The sequence below is a fragment of the Myotis nattereri genome (assembly GCF_964212035.1).
Source record: "Myotis nattereri genome assembly, chromosome: 2".
NCBI classification, from domain to species: domain Eukaryota; kingdom Metazoa; phylum Chordata; class Mammalia; order Chiroptera; family Vespertilionidae; genus Myotis; species Myotis nattereri.
This window is the reverse complement of record NC_138076.1, coordinates 164244383-164261401: the sequence shown is the minus strand read 5'-3', so window position 1 is coordinate 164261401 and position 17019 is coordinate 164244383. Positions and strand designations below refer to the sequence as shown.

Genomic DNA, 17019 nt, shown 5'->3' with positions numbered 1-17019 from the left:
TCAGTGCTTGTAGCCCTTCCTTGTGGTGGATGAGGTGGTGCTGTATTTGATGGTGGAACTGCTGCCCCCAGCAGAGCTGAGGCCACCTCCAAAGCCTCTGCCACTGCCAGAACTGAAGCCACCTCCAAGGCTGTGACCACTGCCATAGGAGTAGCCGCTGCCTCCACCCAGGCCGAAGCCACTGCCGACACCACCAGCACTGCCATAACCACTGGAGACGGTGGATTGTACCACAGCTGTGGAGGGGAGAGAAACAAGGACACACAGACATGGTGAGCTCATTATGTCAGCCTGAGTCAAGTCAGAAGAACACAAGGGTAAGGGAGGGAGGCAAGCAAAGATACTTACAGATGTTGACTGGTCCAACACCTTCCCCACTCAGCCTAGGAAGGAAGAAACACAGAGACCATGAGACCTCAGAGAACCACTCCTGGATCAGTGTGGGAAGCCTCCATGTGAGGACCATCCATGGGGAAACTGCCTCTTCCATGGTTCTCTGAGAGTAGTAATTATGGCCATCACTAGGGTGCTTTAAGCTTGGGCTCACTGGCTGCACATCATGGAGAAGCACCCAGATGATAGAGGAGGTTGTGAGTGGCCCACCTGCACTCCTCGCCTTCCAGCAGCTTCCTGTAGGTGGCAATCTCCACATCCAGGGCCAGCTTGACATTCATCAGCTCCTGGTACTCCTTCAGGAGCCGGGCCATGTCCTGCTTGGCTTTCTGCAGGGCATCTTCCAGCTCAACCAGCTTACTCTTGGCATCCTTGAGGGCCAGCTCTCCACGCTGCTCAGCATCAGCAATGGCGGCCTGCAGGTTGGCGCACTAGAAGGGGAGATAAGCAGAATGAATTTGCAATCTAGTCCTCCCGAGACTAGCTGTGGTTCCTATTTCCCAGTGAGGAAGAGAGCCAGAGCCCTGATAGCATGGAAATGCAGCTCAGACCCTTTCTATCCAGTCTTTTTCCATTCTGCAAACCTTATCTAATTTATGAGTCATCTGAAAAAACCTGTGCCCCTTTGTACTAACCACCCTGCATGAGGTTGTGGGGGCTGACTGGTAGAAGGTACTACAGCAGATATAGATCAGAGGCCAAAGGAAGAAATGTACCCACTAACTTGTTTTAAATTTTGACAGCTTTTAATATTCTCATGTAGCAGCCACACTAACTTCTACAAAATCACAAACATTCTCATGGAGGTGATGGGTTTCTTATACCTCACAATTTTAGGTGACACTGGTCTTTGTTCAGTGTCCTTGCTTGACTATCATTTTTTTTGACCTTGAATCTTGGGCAGATTTGCACCAATCTTCCTCACTTCCTGGCCTGCCTTTTCTTTCCCAGTTTTGTTCATTCCTAAATCAACTGTTCCCATGTCATCTCTATTCAATGCTTCTAGACTATATTTTACAGCTCTGACAGGGGAAATTGGTTTTGTCCACCTGTTTTTATCATGCTCTTGGGTTGGGATCTATCCACCTACCTGTGGGAACTCACTCAGGGTAGACACTGCATGGTGTCCTCTCCCTATTGTCTCCCAAATTCCCAGGAATAAAAAATGATGGTTGGTGACCACGTGGTGGTCTAGCAAGGAAAGGATGCTTTTATTTTCCTTAGTCCCCACCATACCTGTTTCTTGACATGGTCAATCTCAGATCTCAGCCTCTGGATCATGCGGTTGATCTCAGCAATCTCCTGCTTGGTGTTGCGCAGGTCATCTCCGTGTCTGCCAGCTGTGACCTGAAGCTCCTCATACTGTAGCAAAGAGGGAGAGAAGCTGATGTATATGGCCTTTCACATGTTAACACTGACTGTCACACTGTGCCAGGCTTTTAATAAATTCAACCCAAAGGCTTTTCAAAAAAGATTTTAGGAAATGCTGATGTTACTAGGTCATTGGATCCTCTACACTCATCTCAGACCAACCTTGTCATGAAACCACTGCCTTTCTAGTTCTCTTCAGAACCAGCAATGTCCTGCACTGGTTTCAGAGAGGCAGCGTCAGTGTGAAGCTAAAGCAATGATCACTAGGTTCTTATCTACATTAGCTTTCCTCTTGCTTGGGTTTCTTTGACTTACAGAATTGCACATAAATTCTGTCGTTATCTACTCTATCGTTGCAGGGTACACATTCTGTGAGAGGACACCAGCTTCCTTAGAAGTACGTTTTCCCTGTGAAGTCTGGTAGTTTTGCTAGTGTTTAGGGAATGAACACAAGAATTTCTCATCAGTTGCCCACTCACTGCTCACCTTGGTCTGGTACCAGGACTCAGCCTCTGTCCGGCTCCTCTGAGCAATCTCCTCATATTGGGCCTTGACTTCAGCAATGATGCTGTCCAGGTCCAGGTCACGGTTGTTGTCCATGGAAAGGACCACAGAAGTGTCTGAGATGTGTGTCTGCATCTGAGCCAGTTCCTGCAGAACATAAGATGGTCAGATCATTTTCTCCTGTAAAGTTTACAGGCTTCCCAACCCCAAGATCTTCCACCCTTTTGCAGAGCCCCATTAGAGTAATTCAAATGAAGGTGGAGATGCTTACGGCTTCATAGAAGGCTCTGATGAAGTTGATCTCATCCATGAGAGCATCTACCTTGGCTTGTAGTTCAACTTTGTTCATGTAGGCAGCATCCACATCCTGGGGAATAAGCCAACACCATGGGGTTAGCTGAGCCCTCCTTCCCCATCTGCCCACCGTTGAGCCTCCCCACTTTTGTCCTCTCAGATGTGGGGAGGACTCCAGAGTTTTCTTCCTTTGCAAAGAAACATGAACCCTTGGTTGTAATCAGCTCACCTTCTTCAGAGTCACAAATTCATTCTCTGCAGCGGTGCGCTTGTTGATTTCATCTTCATATCTAGAATGAGAAAGGCATATGTCAGTGGTGACAATGATACAGAAAAGGCAGCCTGGGGTCAGAACTTTCCATAATGGATATATCCAAGGTCAGCTTTCATGACAGTAAGCCTCAAAGATGATTTTTGTGGTCCCTAAATGTTTCCTTTTTTACTCTCCCTATGCACCTATCCAGCCTTTTGCTTCATTTCTCTCAGGTTTGTTTTTAAGCAACATTTTTGATTTTCATCTTTGTGGACATGGTTTGCAACAAAATCATGACCACATCTCAACCTGGTCTTGAAGTGTGCAGTTCTGGAAATTACCCCATATCTCTCCTTAACTCACTTGTTCTTGAAGTCCTCCACCATGTCCTGCATGCCTCTGAGCTCTGAGTCCAGGCGGCCTCTCTCCCCAAGGATACTGTCCAGCTGTCTCCTGAGGTTGTTGATGTACTGCTCAAACAAAGGCTCCAGGTTCTGCCTCACGGTCTTGGTGCCCTGCTCCTGCAGCAGGGTCCACTTGGTGTCCAAAACCTTGTTCTGCTGCTCCAGGAAGCGCACCTGGAGAAACACAGTGGTATTTGCCAGACGAAGGAAGGAAAAAAGTAGTATGAGTTGTCAGGTTCCCAAGCAGGCCTGTGTGGTAACAGCATTGGACTATTAGACATTGTATAGAGGCTCAAGCTGACAGTTCTGCTCCCTCAAACTGTTCACACCCCACTGATCTCCTCCATGAAGTTCCCCCATGGACACAGAGGTGCTCTCACCCTCTAAGTAATGGAGCCTACCAGAGACTTTCAACATTTCTCTTGTCAAGTGCAATCACACAACTAGTTTAAAGTAGTATTTCCCTGATATAAAGCACAACATTTTTATTTAGTTATGACATAGCTAAATATTTAGAATCTAATAATTAAAATTTAAATCTAATTGATAAATGGATTCCATTCTAACTGCCCATTCAGTGTATGAGTGTCCTATAAAACCTCCTCGTTGAATTGTCCTTCTCTGTTTCTAAAATCAATTAGTGTTTCTATGAGACATCTAAATGTTTCTGTCTTTTTTTCTAATCCAGCTAGAATATCCTTTTCTTTTCTTTTTTTCCCCACTACCCAAGCTCTAAAGCAGTTTTCACTGGAATTTTATTTCTAATGTCTTAGATTTTCTTCACAAAGTAAAGTTAATTCGTTCCATTTTCTCACTGATTTTTCTTTGCTTCAGGATTATCAAAAGTTGAGAATTCTTTGTAGACTGGAATGAGGGACATTTAGATATTCAACAGTTCTAAATGATTTCCACCAGCTTCTGCCTATCAGATCCCAGGAGGGAGCCAGGCTGAGTCCCTTTTCCCCTCCACCCTCTTCTCCCCCCGAGAGAACATGTGTTGGTCCTCTACTTTGGGGACTCTGAGTCCCCACTGGAGGACAGGTCCTCCTGGCTCACCTTGTCAATGAAGGAGGCGAACTTGTTGTTGAGGGTCTTGATCTGCTCCCGCTCCTCAGTCCTCACCCGCTGGATGGTGGGGTCGATTTGCAGGTTCAGAGGAGTGAGGAGATTCTGGTTGATCGTGACCTCTTGGATGCCTCCAGGGGGGCACACAGGGAAGCCAGCGCCCCCATAGCCACCACCAAAGCCAGCTCCACCACCGAGCCCAAAGCCACCACCAGATCCACCGCCAAAACCAAATCCACTCCCGGCTCCACCTCCAAAGCCAAAGCCACCTCCAACTCTGCCACCATATCCTCCACTGATGGCACAGCTGCCACCTCCGATGGAAATCCTCTTGGAGCCCCCCAGGCCATAGAGGCTCCTGCTGCCAAAGCCAGCTCCTCCGCACACTCCACCGAGGCCTCCACTGCCCCTGGAGCGGCACACGGAGACACTGCTGAAGCCAGAGCGGCTGACCCCAGGGACTCTGGCTGAGCTGGCACTGAAGCCACGGTGGCTGCTGCTTTGGGTCCTGATGGTGGATTTGCTCGACATGGTTCCTGAAGATGAGAAGGCTGAAGAAGGCGTGAGAGGCTGGAGGGTAGAGCTGAGAGCAGCAGGTGTGTGATGAGGTTGCCGGCAGCAGTTTATATATAGTGGAAATGGGCTGGGCTCAGTCCTGGAAGGTGAGCTTGCAGATTGGGGAGGGTTGGGCTTTACAAGCAGTGAGATCACAGCTGGATTATTAGAAAAGTTATGAAATATGAAGATTGCATTTTGGCTTTCTATAGTCAGGGGAAATTTTCTTGCCTTCTAGCTTTGACTTGATCTGAGTACAATAAGACTATTCTCAATTCACTGAGCTAGGAGTTAGTCACTGAATCAAACAAAGGCTCTGCATTTCATGCGTATGTATCAGAGTGCTCTCCTCTGCAAACTGCTGTTTCACTCAGCAGAGATACTGCAGCTCAATACAGGCTGTTGAATATGCCTAATAGAAAGAGTCCTGCTCCTTTTTGTTGATTACAAAGTTAAAAATGCCTTTCCTTCAATGTAAAATTCCACACAGGTAGATAAGTAGAATAACACCAGGATGGGCCCTTGTGTACTTATTACCCAGCTTTATAAGATGGATTATATCATGGCCAGGCTTATTTCTTCTATACTCCCACATCCTCTTTTCCAAATTGTGTTGGACTTACTTTTTCTCCCACCTTTTGATTCTCTTCTAATACTTTAAGATTGTTTTTTTCGTAACTGCTGGCTTTTCTTCGCTTCACCTGTTTGTCTCTTATTGTGCATTCAGCAATGTCTTTTTCTCTTTGTGCTACTTTCAGTTTGGCCTTCATTTCTATTGTGGCTTTTAAAAAAAAAATTTAAAATTCATTTCATAGAGGAAGGGAAAGGGGAAGAGAGAGAGAGAGAGAGAGAGAGAGAGAGAGAGAGAGAGAGAGAGAGAGAAACATCAATGATGAGAATCATTGATCAGCTGCCTCCTGCACACCCACACTGGGGATCAAGCCCACAACCCAGGCATGTACCCTGACTGGGAATTGAACCATGACCTCCTGGTTCATAGGTTGATGGTCAACCACTGAGCCATGCCAGCTGGGTGACTGTAGTTTTGTTTTGTTTTGTTTTTCCTCTGCTTCTTTTCTGAGCTCCACAAGCAACTGTTTTAATCTTTTATTGTCTCACTAGAGTCCCAGTGCACGAATTCGTGCATCTTGAAATGAACTTTGGGCCATGAGGCTGTGGTGGGCACAGGGGCAGGTCTCGGCCCATCCTCCGTGACCCTGCCCGGCCCCTCCTGCTGCAGACCCTGGTCCCCTGTCTGCTGCCGCCCCACTCTCATTCACTGACGGTGCCATTCCCGCTCATACCCGTTGACAGCGCAGAGTGATTGGGACTGGTGCCAGCAGCAGGTGCGAGTAGGTGCAAGCAGTGGCTGCTGCCCAGATTGCCCCTCAGGAGCAGGGGGAGGTGGAGAAGCCCTCAGGAATGATAAGGGCCGGCAACTGCTGCTCTCACCTGCTGACGGTGCAGAGTGATCGGGATTGGTGTCGGGTGCCAGCAGCAGGTGTGAGCGGCAGCTCTGGCGCCGGCTGCGGGTGCAAGTGGGGCTGGCACTGGCTGTGGGTGTGAGTAGTGGCTCCAGCACCAGCAGCTGGTGTGAGAGGAGGCTGCAGGCCCTGATTATCCCTCAGGAGCAGGGGGAGGTGGAGAAGCCCTGAAGGGTGATTGGGGCCAGCAGCAACCCCTCCCATCTGTTGACAACACTGAGCAATTGGGGCTGGCACCCGGCGCTGCAACCAGTTCAAGTGGTGGCTCCGGCACCGGCAGCAGGTGCAAGTGCCAGGCGGGACCACAGCATGCGGGAGCAAAGAATTTTCAGTAACCACCAGAGGCTCATCCCAATGACAGCAACCAGCACCCTGCCTTGGTCTGGCGCCCCCGCTCACCTGATCCACCATCCCACCATGGCCAATGCCTGCCATGTTCTGCACTCTTCCGCTTGCTGCAAACGCCCGCTTTGTTCTGCGCATGCCCCCTGGTGGTCAGCACATGTCATAGCGACTGGTTGCTCAGTTGTTCGGTGGTTTGGTCTATTTGCATATTAGGGTTTTTTATATATAGATTATGTTGCCCCTTTCTTCTCTGATTTTATCATGATGTTTATTTCATTGAATTTCAAAGTCAACATAATGTTATTTTATTGTGACTTTTCTGTTGAGTGTTTTTTGTTTTTTTCTATTTCCTGAGTTTTTAAAAAAGTAAAGTATCTTCTGGTGCTTTTGGAATGGTTCCTTTTTGACTAGTGCTCATCTCTGAATGAGGTAAGCTACTTCTAGACCTGCATTTGCAGAAAGGATTCTGGGAGGAGGGGCCAAGGCCATATCCAGGCTGGCAGGAATTCCCATTATGACACAGGGCTGGGGTAAATAATTATTTTAATATTTAATTCAGCAAACCAACAAAGATCGCTACAGAGTGGCTCACAATTCACAGTCTTTCTTTGCTTCACAACACCAACACAATACTGCCAGTAGGCCTTGACTGATTCCTTGTTCAATGCTGCCTTCAGAGTTTCTTGAGACTTATGATATATGGGGACCTGCCTCCAGACCACACACCCAGTTCTGACTGCTGCAACATGAGCTTCTTGGACTTGCACCTAAGGAAGTGTCCTTTCCATCGGCTTAGTAGGAGTTTCATGAGTCAATGGTGCCTGGCAAGTAGGAAAACCTCAGCATTTGCTTTGTCTGGCATTCCTTTGTGGTTTTCCTGTTGCTTGGTTTGGATTTGTTTGTTTGTGAGAGTGTTTCCACTGGCTTTTCTCAGATCTTCAGCTGTGAGCAGCTACTCTCTCTGTTTTCCTAACAATTGTGTGTCGATTCTTTATCTTTGTGATATAGATATATTTTTAATTTAGGGATTTTAAGATTTTTTGTGTGATTGAGGGTGGAGTTAACCTTTATATTTCTTGTTCTTCTTATTGTTTTTAGGTAATTCCTGAGAAGTGGGAAATGCCTCCCTATCCTCTACTAGGTTATATTTAGAAGTCTCCCATTCATATATTTATATTTAACATGTCATATTAACTAAAATGTTCATTTAATAACCTTAAGTTAGAAATATTAATGTTCCTCTTTCATAATTCATGGAAATAATTTTATTCAATGTAGATATCATTGACCTCAGGGCTTCTTTCTTTTCTAGAACCATGTTGTGGGTCATCTGAAATGTTCCTACCAGACATCATATTTCCCATCACTAGAAGTTTAATTCCAAACATATCTGTGCTCTTCTCAGTATAACAGATTACTTTATGACTGAAATAAAATTTGTATTATTGAAAATTTCAAACAGATACAATTAAAGAGAATAGTATTCAACCAACATATACCAATTACCCAGATTAAATGATTATCAATATTTTATCATTATTGTTTAATCTAATTCCCCTACTTTTTATATCTGTATTTTCCATTTATTTTGATGAAGCATCTTATAGAAAATCCAGGTATCAGGTCATTTCACTTATAAATATGTCCATGCATGTATAAGTAATAGTTACTTTTTCATCTAAATCTGAATGTAAATAGGTATTAGATTTCATTAAGAAAGGACTTGATTATGATATAATAACTGTTATGCAGTTAGATTAAAAAATGTAGTCAGTGACAAGTATGCCCTAAGTTCAATCAGTCTGTAGTCTCACAGTGAGGTGCATTGACTCTTTATGATTAGGGGGACCACAAATAGACAGATTAAGCACCATTCCCACCTCATCAGATCAAGGGCACACACTGTCAGCATGACATCGCTGTTGATATTAACCTTGCTTACTTGGTTGAGGAAATGTTCATTAGATTTCTCTACTGTAAAGTTACTCTTTTACCCCTTATTCCTTCAGAAGGAAGTCAGTGTGCACAGCCCACACTTAGAGGGGAAGAGTTATTCTCTACCTTTCTGAGGTGGGAACACCTATATAAAAATGGAGTTCCTCTGCATGAGAGTGTCTATCATCCCTTATTAATTATTATCCAATCATTTATTTACATAAGTATGAACCATGAATATTTATACTTTGGATTATAACCAAATACTGTATTATCTGTTTTTAATTAATTAACTTCTGGCTCAGATAGTTCCAATTTGGCTTTTAGGAGCTCTTTCGGTGGGTTTTTTGATTGCTTCCTTACTTTATGGCACTGAAAGATGCTCTTGTGTAATCATATATTTCCCACCTCATTCCTAGAAACAATAGTTTCTCCTTCATTCCTAATAAATGAGCCTTTATTTCCAATAGTATTATCCAGGGTTGTCCAGAGAAACACACCAATAGAAGATATAATCTTATATACTAGAGGCCCAGTGCGCAAAATTTATGCAATGGTAGGGTCCCTAGCCTGGCTTGCGATCAGGGCTGGTCTTCCCGAGCTGCCGGCATTTGACCACCCCACACACCCCTCCCCCACCACTGCTGCCACTCATCCTCTGTGTGGGGGGCGACAGGCAGGGCGATCGGCCCCGCTCACTCACACCTGCCTTGGCTTGGTGCCACATGAGTCCGCTGCCACCCACCCCCAGCTCCCCATTCCCCATTGGGCGACTGGGGCCTGTGGGTTGAGGGCAGCTCCTGTGTTGACTGTCTTCTCCCTAGTAGTCAGTGCAGGTCATAGCAGCCGGTCGTTCTGCCATCCAGTCGATTTGTATACTACACTTTTATATATATAGACATGTATGCATACATATTATAAGAAATTGGCTCATGTGGTTTTGGGAGGTTGGCAAATCTAATATCTGCAGAACTGATGTCCCAGTCCAAGTCCTGAAGCAGACAGGTTGTTGCCGAACTAGAAAGCACCAGTGTACTAGTAGGAAAATAATTTGATAAGAAAATTCTCCCTTATTTAGTGCAGGGTCAGCTTTTTGTTCTATTTCAACCTTCAACTGATTGGGTGAGGCCCACTTACATTATGGTGGGCAATATACTTTACTCAGCCTATTAATTTAGATGTTAATTTTATCTAACTACACCTTCACATGATAGAAGAAATCATAGGCACCAAAATCTTGGACATCTCTTGTAGCAATATGTTTACTGATACATCTCTTAGGACAATGGAAACTAAGGAGAAGATAAACAAATGGGACTACATCAAAATAAAAAGCTTCTGCACTGCAAAGAAAACCATCAACAAAATAACAAGAAAGCCCACTGCATGGGAGAACATATTTGCCAATGATACATCTGACAAGGAGTTAATCTCCAAAATATGTAGGGAACTCATACAACTTAACAAAAGGAAGACAAACAATCCAATTAAAAAATGGGCAAAGGACCTAAATAGACACTTCTCCAAAGTGGACATACAGAAAGCCAAGAGACATATTTAAAAATGCTCAAAGTCACTAATCATCCGAGTTTGGAATTCCTCTGCATGAGAGATGCAAATCAAACTGACAATGCGGTATCACCTCACACATGTCAGAATGGCTATCATCAACAAGTCAACAAACGACAAGTGTTGGCAAGGATGTGGAGAAAAGGGAATCCTCCTTCACTGCTGGTGGGAATGCAGACTGGTACAGCCACTGTGGAAAACAGTATGGAGTTTCCTCAAAAAATTAAAGATGAAACTCCCATTTGACCCAGTGATCCACTTCTGGAAATATATCCTACGAAACCCAAAACATTCATCAGAAAGAATATAAACACCCCTATGTTCATAGCAGCGCAATTTACAATAGCTAAGATTTGGAAACAGCCAAAACCGGTTTGGCTCGGTGGATAGAGCGTCGGCCTGCGGACTGAAGGGTCCCGGGTTCGATTCTGGTCAGGGGCATATGCCTGGGTTGTGGGCACATCCCCAGTGGGGGATGTGCAGGAGGCAGCTGATCGATGTTTCTCTCTCATCGATGTTTCTAACTCTCTATCTCTCTCTCTTCCTCTCTGTAAAAAATCAATAAAATATATTTAAAAAAAAATAAAGTAGAAGATTCTTAAAAAAAAAAAAAAAAAGATTTGGAAACAGCCTAAATGTCCATCAGCAGATGAGTGGATAAAAAAATTATGGTACATTTACACAATGGAATACTACATGGCAATAAAAAAGAAAGAACTCTTACCATTTGCAACAGCATGAATGTTCCTGGAGAATATTATGCTGAGCAAAATATGCCAGCCAGAGAAAGATAAGTATCACATGATCTTACTCATACGTGGAATCTGCTGAACCAAATAAACTGAAGATCAAAAATAGACCCAGAGACATAGAAGCATGAACAGACTGTTGATCCTCAGAGGGAAGGCATGGGAGGTGGGAAAAGATCAACCAATGAACTTGTATGCATATATGCATAACCCATGGACACAGACAATGGAGTGGTGAGGGCCTAGCCTGGGGGGGGGGCGATGGGAGCGGACTGGAAGAGGTTAATGGGGGTGGGGGAAGGAGGACCTATGTAATACTTTCAACAATAAAGATTTTAAAATAATAAAATAAATACATCCTCACAGAAACCCCCAGAATAATTTTTGACCAAATATCTAGACACCTTGTAGCCCAGCCAAGAAGACATACAATTAACCATCACACTAATACTGGGTAATAGTTTTAGAAGTCAAGACCTGGGAGCTAGATGTGCTCATTGCTATTGGGGTGTCATTGTTTCTAGGCACCATTAGGTGATAGAAAAATATGTGTACTATATTCTAGCCCCTGTATATGCACATTTCTATAAATATTACTGTATGTAACCATCTGTCTATATTAAACTAAACATAACTTCATGCGGATGTCACCAACTCTAATTCATTACTATATGGATCATTTTAGCCTTCTTTGTTTATCTGTAACCTCAGACAGAAACAGTGATAAACCTTGCTCCAACCATCTGCCATTTACTTACTTAATTTTTCAATTCCAGTATATATGAATAGTGGTTTCAGAATTATTAAGCCATATCCCCAGTGGAAAAAAACCTTATCAACCAGAGCGCAGTGTTTATGTACAGCCTTTAGTCTTGCAGATTTCACTCATTTCCAAAATTACTTAGGCCAGCCTTTTTAGTCCCCACACCTCTCAATGAGGTTGTTTTACACATTTGTAATACAGAGAGATTCATTTCACATCATCATGCATTTCATCCTGGGATTTCTTAACCTCATAGGTTATTCTTTTTAAAAACTTCTAACATTCAGGTTCACGATGTGCTGCAAAATTCTATAAGTTTTTACAAATGCATACCGTTGTGTATTCACCATTATAGTATCATACAGAAGAGAATCATCACCCTAACCGCCCCCACTTCCCTGTGCTTCACCTATTTAACCTTGCCTTTCCATATAGACTTTAGAATCAACTTGAATCTTTTTTTTTATTGCTTAAAGTATTACAAAGGGTATTACATATGTGTCCATTTTATCCCCCCGCCCTAGACAGTCCCCCAGCCTCCCCTATCCCCCAGTGTCTTATGTCCATTGGTTATGCTTATATGCATGCATACAAGTCCTTTAAGAATCAACTTGAATCTTTAGAATCCACAAGAGATTGCTGGAATTTCAACTGAGATTGTGTTGAATCTGTATACCAAATTGGGAAGAATCGATATTTTAATGATATTGAGTCTTCCAATTCATGAAGGAATATCTCTTCATATGTTTATGCCTGTGATTTTCTTCATCAGTATTTTATAATTTTCCACATATAGATTCTCTACGTAGTTTTTTATATGTATACTTAAGTATTTAATCTTTTATAAAAAATTTAAAATGTCAATTTTCAGTTCTTCATTGCTGACATAATACAAAATTGACTTTTATATAGAGTAGTTCCCCCTTATTCATGGTTTCACTTTCCATGTTTTCAGTTACCCACAGTGAACCATGGTCCTAAACTATTAAATCAAAAATTTCCAAAAATAAATAATTCATAAGTTTTAAATTGCATTCTGTTCTGAGTAGGCTGATAAAATATCGTGCTATTCCAGTCTGTCCCACCTGGCACGTGAATCATCCCTTTGTTCAGTGTATCTACACTGAACATACTACTGGCTCATTAGTCACTTAGTAGCTATCTCAATTATTAGATCAACTGTCACAATATCACAGTGTTTGTGCTCAAGTAACTCTTATTTATAATGGCTTCAAAACCCATCACTAGTGATGCTGGTAATTCAGATATGCCAAAGAGAAGTCATAAAGTACTTCCTTTAAGTGAAGAGGCATATATGAATAGGAATAAAATATAGTATGTATATATATATCCTATCTAATAATAAACAAACATGGTAATTGACTGTACCTTCACTATGCCTCCCATTGGCTAATCAGCACGATATGCAAATTAACCCAACCAAGATGGCCGCCGGCAGCCATGCAGCTGAAGCGAGCAGGAGGCTTGCTTGCTCCAGTGATGGAGGAAGCCAAGGTTCTCCGCCTGCCACAGCCTGGCTCTGAGCTCCAAAAGCAACAAAGTTTCAATTATAGAAGCTAAACAAACCCCAGATACCTGCTTTCAGCAGGCCGTGGCCTCAGAGCTGGAATGAGTAGGAGCCAACTCTCAGCTCCAGTGATGGCAACAAAGTTTCAATTATAGAAGATAAATAAATCCCCGAATAAAAGAAAAAAGAAAAAAAGGAGAGGCTGGGAGCTTCAGTCACCGGCCAGCCTGAAAACAGCCCTCAGCCCCTCACCCAGACTGGCCAGGCACCCCAGTGGGGACCCCCACCCTAAAGGGGGTGTGGCCAGCCTGAAAACAGCCATCAGCCCCTCACCCAGGCTGGCCAGGCACCCATGCAGGATACCCACCCTGATCTGGCACACCGTTCCAGGCAAACCAGCCGGCCTCCACCCATGCACCAGACCTCTATCCTATATAGTAAAAGGGTAATATGCAAACTGACCCTAACAGCAGAAAGACTTGGAATGACTGGTCACTATGACACACACTGACCACCAGGAGGTAAACGCTCAATGCAGGAGCTGCCCTCTGGTGGTCAGTGTGCTCCCACATGGGGGAGCTCTGCTCAGCCACAAGCTAGGCTGATAGTTGCCAGTACAGCGGTGGTGGTGGGAGCCGCTCCTGCCTCCTCAGCAGCACTAAGGATGTCCGACTGCAGCTTAGGTCTGCTCCCTGCTGGCAAGTGGACATCCCCCGAGGGCTGCCGGGCTGCCAGGGGGATGTCTGATTGACAGCTTAGGCCCAATACCCTGGGGAGCAGGCCTAAGCCAGCAGGTGGTCATCCCCTGAGGGGTCCCAGACTGCGAGAGGGCACAGGCCGGGCTGAGGGACCCTCCCCCCATCCTGAGTGCACAAATATATTAGAGGCCCGGTGCACAAAAATTTGTGCACTCAGGATGGGGGGAGGGTCCCTCAGCCCGGCCTGTGCCCTCTCGCAGTCTGGGACCCCTTGGGAGATAACGACCTGCTGGCTTAGGCCTGCTCCTGGGTGGCAGAGGGCAGGCCCAATCCCTAGGTGCAGCCCCTGGTCGGGCTCAGAGCAGGGCCAATTGGGGAGTTGGGGGCGCCACCCCCTGTCATGCACAGAGCAGGGCGGATCAGGAGGTTGTGATGCCACCCTCAGTCACGCTCAGGGTAGGGCCGATTGGGGGGTTGGGGCACCGCCTCCTGTCACACTCAAGGCAGGGTCGATGGGGAGGTTGCGGTGCCACCCCCTGTCACGCACAGAACAGGGCCAATCAGGGGGTTGGGACACTGCCCCCTGTCACTCACAAAGCAGGGCCCATCAGGGGGGTGGGGGCTCCGTACCCTGTCACGCACAGAGCAGGGACGATCAGGGGGTTGGGGCGCCACCCTCTATCACCCACAGAGCAGGGCGGATCAGGGGGTTGGGGCGCCGCCACTGTCACACTCAGGGCAGGGCCGATGGGGAGGTTATGGCTCTACCCCATCACACACAGAGCAGGGCCTGTGGAGGGGGGGTTGGAGCGCTGCCCTTTATCACCCACAGAGAAGGGCTGATCAGGGGGTTGGGGCGCCGCCACTCTCACACTCAGGGCAGAGCCAATGGGGAGGTTATGGCTGTACTCCTTCACACACAGAGCAGGGCCCGTTGGGGGTGGGGGGGTTGGGGCGCCGCACCCTGTCACACACAGAACCTCAGGGTGATCAGGGGGTTGGGGAGCTCCCCCCTATCAAGCACAGAGCAGAGGTGATCAGGGGGTTGGGGTGCCTTCCCCTGTTATGAACAGAGCAGGGCGGATAGGGAGGTTGTGGCCCCGTCCCCTGTCACACACAGAGCTGCAGGGCGATCAGGGGGTTTGGGCGCTGCCCCCTGTCACACTGATCCCGGTGCTGGGAGGCCTCTCAGCACCGCTGACTCTGGTGCTGGGAGGCCTCGCGGCTCCGCTGATCCTGGTGCTGAGAGGCATATTACCTTTTTACTATATAGGATAGAGGCCTGGTGCACGGTGGGGGCCGGCTGGTTTGCCCTAAAGGGTGTCCTGGATCAAGGTGGGGGTCCCCACTGTGGTGCCTGGCCAGCCTGGGTGAGGGGATGATGGCTGTTTGCAGCTGGTCACACCCTTCAGGGTGGGGGTCCCCACTGGGGTTCCTGGCCAGCCTGGGTGAGGGGATGATGGCTGTTTGCAGCTGGTCACACACCCTTCGGGGTGGGGGTCCCCACTGGGGTGCCTGGCCAGTCTGGGTGAGGGCTGAGGGCTGTTTTCAGGCTGGCGGGTGACTGAAGCTCCCAACTGCTCCTTTTTTTTTTATTATTCTGGGCCAGCTTTAGGTCTGGCTCCAGCTCTGAGGCCTCTGCTGCTGAAAGCAGGTATCTGGTTTGTTTGGGTTCTATAATTAAAACTCTGTATCAACTCCAGCTCTGAGATCCCGGCGGGCTGAAAGCAGGTTTCTGGGGTTTTGATTAGCTTCTATATTTGTAACAATGTTTCAAACTGCAAGCTCAGAGGCCGGCAAGGCAGGAGGGGAACGTTGGTTTCCTCCGTCACTGAAGCAAGCAAGCCTCATATTAGTTTCAAGCTGCCTGGCTGCCACCTTGGCTGGCAGTTAATTTGCATATCTCACTGATTAGCCAATGGGAAGGGTAGCGGATGTACGCTAATTACCATGTTTCTCTTTTATTAGATAGGATAATATATGGGGTTTGGTACTCTCTATGGTTTCAGACATCCACTTAAGGTCTTAGAACTTATTCCTGTTAATGGGGAGGGGGGGGCGGGGCGGGGGGGGGGGGGGACTACTGTACTGGCTTATTAGTTCCAGGCAGTTTTTGATAATGTTTTCTAGATTTTCTCCACAGGCTATCATATCATTTGATAATAAAGACAGGTTTATTTCTTCATTTCTAATCTGTACGATATTTATTTTTTTCTCTCATATTATTGTACTAGTTAGAACATCCAGTACAATCTCTCTCTCTATATAAGGCTAATATGCAAAGTGTCCCCTCAGGAGTTTGACTGGGAGACCGGGAGTTCAATCACTCACTATGATGTGCGCTGACCACCAGGGGGGTAGTGCAGAATGAAGAAAGGCCCCAGCCAGCAGCTGGAAGGTTCCAATTGGCCCTGATAGCTGGCCAGGCCTAGGGATCCTACCCATGCACAAATTTCATGCACTGGGCCTCTAGTGTTGAATAAAAGTGGATAGAGAACACATACTTGCCTTGTTCTCAATCTCAGAAGAGAAGGAGGAAGTCCTCACTAGAAAGTGTGTGTTCTTTATTAAGATGAGAAAGTTGCCTTCTATTCCTTGTTTGCTGAGATTTTTAAAAATCATTAATGATGTTGGATTTTGTCATATACCTTTCCTGCATTTATTAATACAATCAGATGATTTTTCTTCTTTAGCCTTTTGCTATGGTGGATTATACTGGTTGATTTGAATGTTGAATCAGACTTGCATATCTGAAATAAACCTCACTTGGTTGTGGTGTATACTTCTTTTTATACATTGTAGGATTTAATTGATAATATATATTTTGTTGGGCATTTTCATGTCTATGTCCATAAGAGGTATTGAGCTGTAGTTTTCCTTTCTTGAAATCTCTTTATCTAGTTTTGGTATTAAAGTAATGCTAGCCTCATAGAATGAGTTAGAAAGTGCTCCTTCTGCTTCTCTTTCCTAGAAGAGATTGTCAAAATTTGGGACCATTTCTTTTTTAAATGTTTGAAACCAGTGAAAATATCTGGCTTGGTGCTTTCTTTTATGGAAGGTTATATATTATTTATTCAATTTCTCTAATAGATATAGGACTATTCTGATA

General features: G+C 45.5%; 1 protein-coding gene across 1 annotated transcript; it reads right to left on the bottom strand.

The window, feature by feature from the left end:
* LOC308512666 (keratin, type II cytoskeletal 6B) lies at positions 1-4815 on the bottom strand (the record flags this gene model as incomplete). Its single annotated transcript, XM_081082265.1, has 9 exons — positions 1-236; positions 349-383; positions 604-824; positions 1630-1755; positions 2251-2415; positions 2540-2635; positions 2792-2852; positions 3179-3393; positions 4276-4815. 9 exons carry the CDS (start codon positions 4813-4815, stop codon positions 1-3), a joined length of 1695 nt encoding a protein of 564 aa, XP_080938391.1.
* Between the last annotated feature and the right edge of the window lie 12204 nt (positions 4816-17019).